At 47.3% G+C, this 8,659-nt stretch overlaps 2 protein-coding genes across 2 annotated transcripts; one reads left to right on the top strand and one right to left on the bottom strand.

The window, feature by feature from the left end:
• Nucleotides 1-3,906: 3,906 nt before the first annotated feature.
• LOC144712860 (receptor protein kinase-like protein ZAR1) lies at nucleotides 3,907-6,261 on the bottom strand. Its single transcript, XM_078587226.1, has 2 exons — nucleotides 4,827-6,261; nucleotides 3,907-4,753 (listed from the first exon to the last, which is right to left on the bottom strand). Exons 1-2 carry the CDS (start codon nucleotides 6,121-6,123, stop codon nucleotides 4,128-4,130), a joined length of 1,923 nt encoding a protein of 640 aa, XP_078443352.1. The 5' UTR covers nucleotides 6,124-6,261; the 3' UTR covers nucleotides 3,907-4,127.
• A 233-nt stretch (nucleotides 6,262-6,494) lies between these two features.
• On the top strand, nucleotides 6,495-8,284 carry LOC144712861 (uncharacterized). The gene has a single exon (XM_078587227.1). It carries the CDS (start codon nucleotides 7,085-7,087, stop codon nucleotides 8,174-8,176), a length of 1,092 nt encoding a protein of 363 aa, XP_078443353.1. The 5' UTR covers nucleotides 6,495-7,084; the 3' UTR covers nucleotides 8,177-8,284.
• The last annotated feature ends 375 nt before the right edge of the window (nucleotides 8,285-8,659 follow it).

An 8,659-nucleotide genomic window follows, 5' to 3' on the forward strand; every position in this document is an offset into this window, starting at 1 on the left:
TATAACTATATTCACTGAATAGAACAATGATATTAAAAGCTAATAAGTCTGTTGCCTTAGAGATCATTTTCAGGTTAGGATTATTATTTCAATTCCAAAAAATCGATGAAAGTAAGTTACTTTACCCAAAATAACCAAAAAACTTTGAATTTTCTCCAAACTGGTTTTCATGGTGTACACATAGGGGTAGGGCTCTTTCATTCATTTCCAAAATACATAGTGTTTAGAATGGATTTTATGATCTCAAGTGATGATTGAGGAAAAATGAATGAAGAATTTTGGCATTTAATGGCCTTTTTATTACCTAAAACAGGAAGGAAAAACAACATAAACAGAGAAATGAGATAATTTTCACTTCTCAAACCATTTTTTCCAAAATTTATCATTAAAAATTTATTGCAAACGATATAGACACACTAACATGCATTTCATAGAAAATGATTCAAATGAACAATGGATTTATATGATTTTTAAAAATCACACAACCCATAATTCGAGCTATGATTAATCCATTTTCTACATACTGATTCATGTGATTATAAATTGACTCAAAATGTTTATGAATCATCTTTCCCATGACTTAAAACCACAAGTTTATGTAGATTAGTTGTCTGAATGTGGAGAAAACTTTGGAACATAAAATTAAAGATATTTTAAGGAGGGATTATTTTCCTGATACATATCAACCATCCATGAATGATGTATTTCTTTATTAAATTCCACCTTTGCGCTTAACTCCATTCAGGTTGTGCCCAGTATTTTAAATGAAATTTAAATAAAATAAAAGTATAAACGGATTTTTATGTCTCATTACTGAGGATATTATTTCAAAAAAATATGCCATCTGGGATTTTTATGTTGTGTCATTAAGAAAGAGACTTAAATACAGAAAATTTCTTAAAATCCAATTGTGTACCAGTAAAACTAAGATTCTCTTTCATCATCATGAATCAAATTAAATATTAAAAAGGAACATAGTTATTTATAGTTAATTAAAATTTTATAAAGTTTAGGCCTAACATGTTTGTTATACTTTGTGATGACTCTAGTTAGACATGCTACTTGGGCAAACCCTAGATACAATGAACTCAACCTCACTTGATATGCTAACCTAGATCACCCTTCTCAGCCCATCTGACCAATTCTCAAATTTATGAAAAAATCATTAACCCCATATTGGAGAAAGAAAATATTCCAACAATTTCGGAAGGACGAAAGAGTTATTAGATTTATGAAGTGTTTTCCTTTGTGCACTTCACATGTGTTGGGTTTTAGGGTTTTGATTGACTATGTAAAATCACGTTTAACGCAGTGAGACGAAGAAATAAATTCAGGATTTCTTTCTGAAACCCAATATGATTTCATTACCTTGTGTGCTACTGATTCCACTCTCACTATGCTCTTCAGAGGAGTTCCTTCAAGCCATTCATGTACCCAATCTCTAGACATATCCATGAGGTGGATGAGACGATGGGTCTCTTCTTGGGCTTCTTCAACTCTCCTTGAAGATCTTGTTGATATTCTCACCATCAGGTCACACTAGAGAAGGAAGTTTTTGAGAAGGGGAGAAACAACAGGGGGCCCTAGATCTGGTTGTCATGGGCACCTAAAATGGGTGCTTGTCCTGCCTATAGACGTTTTGGATATTTTGTTAAAAGTTCTTATAGTTTAAGTACATCCACCAACATCAATATATATAGTGTATGTGACCCTCTAGGCTCATGTATTAGTCAAGTTAATAACTTTAGGGCCCAATAGAATTTATTTGCCAGTCTTATTAATTAAGTATATCAACGTATAGATTAAATAATATAATATCAACTTAATCCAATTGAGCCAGTGGGATGCCACGCTAAAGCTCATGATCCAGAATATATATAAAGTTAAATGAACTCTCTAATGGAACCTTTACCATCATCAGTAACGATAGTTGTATAATCCTTCTTCCGTGTGAGACTCTTGAATGACTTATGGCATTGTTAATATTCCAACCCTGATCCATCATTTTAGTTAGTACTCATACATAATGACTATGAAGAAAGATCATATTCTCCAATATCTTCACTAACTCTCTTGGGATTACGTGTATCTTCTTCCTTGGGCCAATCTCCTCTTATATTGAGGTAGGCAATCACATCTTGATCATTCAATCATATTCATATAATTCTTACTATATCTGAGAGAAGACTAATATGAGTTTCTTGAGTAGGGACCCATAAGTCGAATTCAAGACATAACCATCCGTGCCCAAGATATATTTGGTGTCTCAAGTCTCAGGACCACTTAGACGGTAGAGCCATGAATCCACCTGATTAATTTTTACGTATAATATCATGAGCTCAATGAACTCTTATCCTAAAGAGCAGCCATCATCTATCCATAGTGTCTCTACACTAATGGCCTCATGTTTAGGTGTGCATACATGTAAGTAAGATCATATGATACATTTATTTCCAAATAGTTTAATGTCTGTCTTGAGTATCCTTTGAATATGAACTTTTAAGGTTTGTGTTTGAGTACTAATAATCATTATTATTTTCTAATCATAATTAACTAAGACGTTTCATGTATTCAAGGACTTCATTATAAATATCACACAAGAATAATAATGAATTAAAATTGATTTTAATGAAAATAAGCATGAGATAGATGTCATTTGCTTGATGGCAGTAATATCTATCGACAGGATATTGGTTTGTGGTCAGTGGGCTTGTGATGCACATATAAACATATAAGTGTATCGAGTAGAGACCCAGTAGGTTTTTTCAAAGGCAACATAAGTGATGGCACTTGGGGTGTTCCAATGCAAGCATTTTATTTTTCCCCGTTCATTCATGTATAAAGAATTATGGAGAACTGTCATAAATTATTGAAATTAGGAGAAGCCATAGAAAATTTATAAATATTATTTACTCTAATCCATGCATAGTTTCCCCAGAATTATTATCATCTTCAAAATCATATGAAAAAATATATGGAGTGTCCATTTCAATCTCGGTGTCAATTTTTGGCAAAACTTTAAATCTACACCTAAACTTTGGTATGGTCTTGGGTCCGTGAAATACCAGTTTCAGTTGGGTAAAACCTATAACTTTTCAAAGTGAGAAAATAAAACTTCAAAATTTAGGTCAAAAGATTATTTTAGAAAGTATTTAGAAGGTGAAGTTACTATTTTTATCATGGGTTCACAACAAAATAAAGATGCAGTCTTTTCTAAAGTTTTCATGTTTATATTTGTATTTCCAATTATATTTGTATGTAGCTTTTAAGATGATATATATGCATATCCATATCCATATTTGTATTTGTATTCGTATTCGTATTCCTATTCCTACTCCTATTGGTATTCATGTTCATAGTTCCATTTATACTTATGATTCACTTTTTAATTGTATTTAAATTTATTTCACTAGCTGTAAAATTGTCTGCTTATTCTTAAAAAAATGTGAAGTGGAATGAACTTTCTCTTCTTTTTAACCATCCCAGGTTTTATTATCGACAGATACAAATAATTAAAATTTTATTTTTCCAACTTCATACATCAGTTCAGTTTTAGGTCCAGGTTGGCCTTTGTGCTGAAATCGGTACTGAACTTTCAGTAAGCCCCTGAGTCCTGAACGACGGTATGGTTCTGCCTGAGTTGGTAGAAATTACATGCTAGCACCCATAGCTTATTTTGGTTCAGTGCATGAAAAGATGATACATTTAGTATCAGTTCATGATAAGATGCACGTTAGCTGTGTGTGTGTCTATGCGAGAGGGAGGATGGTTGGTTAGGGGGAAAGAGAGCAGCAACCTTCAAAACAGATCTGAAGTAGAGGGACCGGGACCTCCAAACCCAGTAAAAAAAAACTCCCAAAGAGAACCCCACTCGGCAGTAAATGGGGAACTTGATAACGTGCGCTCTATGAATGAACGACAAGCGAAAGATCAGATCTTCTAAAGAGAGGCATTGAGGTCAATACGACAAACATCAACAGCACCAGAACGAGTTACTCCGCTGACCTGGTTGGCGGCTTTCTAATCCATCAGATAAGCGGTGCAATATCTACGTGGAACTTGCCCTCCCACGCCGACGCACTCAAACAACAAGCACAACAACACTAGCCCAAGTAGAAGAATCCGGTTCAGGGAGGTCCGCCGAGGCGATCGAGGCTCTGCGAGACGGCCCGCATCCGGGGCCGCGAATCCGGGTCCGGCTCGGTGCAGCCAAGCGCGACGTGGAAGACCGCAAGGACCTGCTTCTTGGCGTGCACCTCGTGAAGCAAGGCAGAGTCAACGATCTCGGACAGCGCCCGCTCTTCCTTGAACGCCCTCCGAACGAACACCTCCAATTCCTCGCCGTCGAGCTCCGCCGCCGCGCCCGGCGGCCGCCCGGTCAGCGCTTCCATCAGAACCACGCCGAAGGCGTACACGTCGCCCTTCTGGGTCGACCCGCCCCCCCCGGCCCGCGCCTCCGGCGCGAGGTAGCTCGACGACGGCGAGCCGGGCAGCTTCTGGGCGACGCCGGAGGAGACGAGTTGGACGGAGCTCGAGCTGAGCTTCCGAGTCTGAGAGGAGGCCAGCCGGGCGAGCCCGAACCCGGAGACGAACGCGTTCAGATCTTCGTCGAGAAGAATCTTCGAGGACTTGATATTGCCGTGGACGAATCTCCGAGGGCTGCTGCACTCGTGGATGAAGGCCAGCCCCCGCGCCGCGCCCTGCACGATCTTCAGCCGCGCCGCCCACGGCAGCGGCGCGCTCGCCGCTCCGCCTGCGCGCAGACCCAGCTAAGTCCTCGCGGCAAAACTATCTCCAGAGAATACGCAAGTTTCGAGAGTTCTCACCGTGCAAGGCGCCGTGGAGGGACCCGTTGGGGATGTAGTCGTAGACGAGGAGCTTCTCGTCGGGAGCGTAGTAGTAGGCGCGCAGGCCGACCACGTTCGGGTGCTTAACGCGGGATATGCCGGCGACTTCGGCCTCGAAATCGCGCCGCCGCCGCCAGCCGCCGTCTCCCCCGGCGGCGCCGTCGTCGCCCTCGCTCAACCTCCGCACCGCCACGACGGAGCCGCGGCCCACCACCACCTTGTACACAATCCCGGTCCGGCTCTTTCCCACCACGTACGCCGACGCCCTCAGAAGCTCCTCCAACTCGAGCCCGAACCCCTCGTCCACGGGCACGAACAGCTCTCCGCTCTGCCCCTCCCGCTTCTCCTCTACCTTCTTCTCTTTGCTCGGCTTCTCCTTCCCGCCGCCGCGCCGCCGGCGGCAGAGCCAGTGAAGCAAAACAACAAACACCACCGCCGCCGCGATCACCCCCACGAGTACCGGCACCGCGGCGGGGCTCCACTTCTTCTTCGTCTCCGTTTCGGCTGAAAACGGCGTCAATATCGGATTTTGAACGGGGCCCGAGAGAGTTCCGTCGGAAACTTGACATGGGTTCTTCAGCGGGAAGCCGCAGAGCAAAGGGTTCCCGGAGAAGGCGGTCGGGCCTTGGTTCAGCAAAGAGCCAGTTTGGGGGATCCCGCCGGAGAGATTGTTCTGCTGGAGGTCGAGGCTGACGGCGACGGGGAGGCTGCCGTAGGCCGCCGGAATGCCGCCGGAGATGCGGTTGCAGGAGAGGTTAAGTACCCCGGCGAGGTTGGGGAGATTGCCGATGGACGGCGGGAGAGAGCCGGAGAGATAGTTGGAGGAGAGGTCGAGGTGGACGAGCTCTTGGAGAGAGCCGACTTCCGACGGGATGGCGCCGGAGAGGCTGTTGAAGGAGAGGTCGAGGGAGACGAGAGCCGTCAACGCGCCGATCTGAGCTGGGATGAAGCCGGAGAGGTTGTTGTGAGAGAGAGAGAGGTTCTGGAGAGAAGTGAGAAGGGCGAGCTCGGAGGGGAGATAGCCGCTGAGGCTAAGGCCGGAGAGGGAGACGGCGACGACGCGGCCGCGCCGACAGGTCACGCCGGCCCAGTAGCAAGGGGTGCGGTCCGAGCCAGCCCAGGAGGAGAGAGACTGCGTTGGGTCCGCTGAGATGGCGGTCTTCAGCGCTAGGAGAGAGAGGCCGTCGGTGGTGAGGCCGGACGACGGAAGCGGAGCGGCTAAGCAGACGAAGAGAGCTGACAGGAAGAGAAGAGATCGCCTACGCGCCCCCGCCATTATCTTCTTCTACTTCTTCTTCTCCTTCTACCTAGCGAGACAACATCGGAGCATCGACCAGTTGTCGAAAGAGATGGGCGGAGTAGGAGGCGAGCAACAATGAAGTCTGAACTGAAGAAACGCGGGGCGAGCAGGAAGAAGGGTTACTGTCCTGGGTGAAATCGGCCTTGTTCTGCGGTAAAGATCAAAGCGACCGGATCGGACGGTGGAGAGCTCCTTCCCGTCGTTACTGTAAGAACCCTAATTTTGAATCTGGATTCTGCCTCGCCTGACAGTCTCTAACCTCTGACGACGGTCACTCGGCTGTATCCCAGACAAAAAAACTCTCATAAACCACTCGCAGACCCGCCCAAGACGACGGCTTTAAACACTAAAAACCATCTTATCTCACTAACGAAGAACAAGTACTCAGATGGCCGTTCATTCCATCGAGTCAGTCACTACCAGCTCTCAAGTTTATTTGGGTACATGAGTCATTCCACAAGACGGTCAGGGGTATTCTTTTGCCTGAGATTGAGACAGTCTGACGATAGCAGGAGCAGCTGCCAGTCCCGGACAACTGGAAGCCGGCGACTTATTGGGAATAGCAGATTACAAAACCCCATCCTGTACCTTCAGCTTACACCCCAAACCCCTTCAAACTTCAAAGATAGTAAAAAGGCTACGACTGCTGCTAGGCTCCGAGGACGGCAGACACAATTGGGCCTATCAATTCACGCCCAGGCCCATCTCTCAAACGGACCCACATCACTCCTCGGCCCATCCCCTTTAACCTGGAGTCTGGTAGGTGGACTGGTCGGTTTCCGTGTAAAGGGTAAAAAAAGACAGAGAGAAAGCAGCCGGCTGTCAACTGTCATCTTCTAACAGTACCATCCCATGCCATCCTTAAATGCCAGAGCTCTTCTCTACGTATCCTAAATCCTAATCCCGTTCTCTGAATCTCTCAGCAGGTGAGCCAGGGATGTTTCTCTCCTTGATCTTCGTCGTAACTCTCTCCGCGGCCGCGGCCGCCGGAGAAGGCTGCGCGCCGGCGGACCGGGCGGCGCTGCTGGCGGTGAAGTCCTCGCTCAGAGAACTGAACACGGCGGCGCTCGCTTCGTGGACCGGCGCTGACTGCTGCTACGGCTGGGCCGGTGTAAGCTGCGACCCGGACTCCGGTCACGTCACCGATATCGTTCTACGCGGCGACTCGCCAAGCTCCAAGGACGATAATCCGCCGGGGATAATGGCCGGCGAGATATCTCCCGCTCTCTGCCGCCTCGTCAATCTCAACACTCTCGTCGTCGCCGACTGGCGCGACATCTCCGGCCCAATCCCCGCCTGCATCTCCTCTCTGAGAATTCTCCACGTCGTCGATCTCACCGGTAATCGCCTATCCGGCGAGATCCCCCCCGAGATCGGACGGCTCTCCGGGCTCGCTGTTCTCCACCTCGCCGGGAACAAGCTCACGGGCCGGCTGCCATTGTCTCTGACCAAGCTCTCCTCGCTGAAGCTCCTCGACCTCACCGGAAACAGCATCTCCGGCGACATCCCCGAAGACTTTGGCGAGCTGGGCATGCTCAGCAGGGCGCTTCTGCGCGGGAATCTGCTCTCGGGGAAGATTCCGCGGTCGATATCGCGGATGGGCCGACTTGCGGACCTTGATCTCGCCGGGAACAGACTCTCCGGCGAGATTCCCGGCGAGCTGGGGGAGATGCCCGTGCTGTCGACGTTGAACTTGGAGGATAACGCGCTCTCCGGCGAGATTCCGCCGAGCTTGCTCCGTAGCCACCGGCTCAACGTCCTTAACCTCAGCCACAACGCGCTTGAAGGGACGATTCCGGACTCGTTTGGCGAGAGTTCTTACTTCACAATGGTGGATTTGTCTCACAATAGGCTCAAGGGGGAAGTTCCGAAGACGCTCAACGCGGCGAAGTTCGTCGGCCACTTCGATGTTAGCCAGAACCAGCTCTGCGGGCAGATTCCGGGGGGGCCGCCGTTTGACGACCTCGCCGCCGCTTCCTTCGCCGGCAACGACTGCCTCTGCGGCGGCCCTTTGCCTCAGTGCAGTTGACAGTTGCTCTTCACCCCCCTCCTTCCGATTTGCTCTGCTTGGTTGTGAACTCACGAGTTTGCATGAAAAGAAGTCGCATGCGTAAAAAGAATCTCCTTTTGAAACGTACCCTCGTGTGTTAATAGGCGCATGCGCAGTCCCGTTATCTCCGCGGGCTAAAGCAATTTAACGGTGTGACACGAAAATCACCGATTTTAAAGTATCCGACTTTATCGGGAGTACCTGAGTCGTGGATGATGGGAGAGCCTGTTATCATGTGGAGCAAAAACATCTGGAAGGGGAAGATATCGTATATTGTTAAATCATTTAATTTTTGTAAGGCTCAAGGACTGATGACGGATATTAAATCATTTATGTCTGTATGATCCGCCATCCGTTTTTTTCCCTTGCCATCATTAGTTATCCGTCATGGTCCTCTAAATGGAAACAAAGTGAAAGCGTATATGCCTTCCTCTCTGTTCCTTCCGTCATAGGATCTGGATA

This window comes from Wolffia australiana, chromosome 15 (genome assembly GCF_029677425.1).
Source record: "Wolffia australiana isolate 7733 chromosome 15, ASM2967742v1".
Taxonomy (NCBI): domain Eukaryota; kingdom Viridiplantae; phylum Streptophyta; class Magnoliopsida; order Alismatales; family Araceae; genus Wolffia; species Wolffia australiana.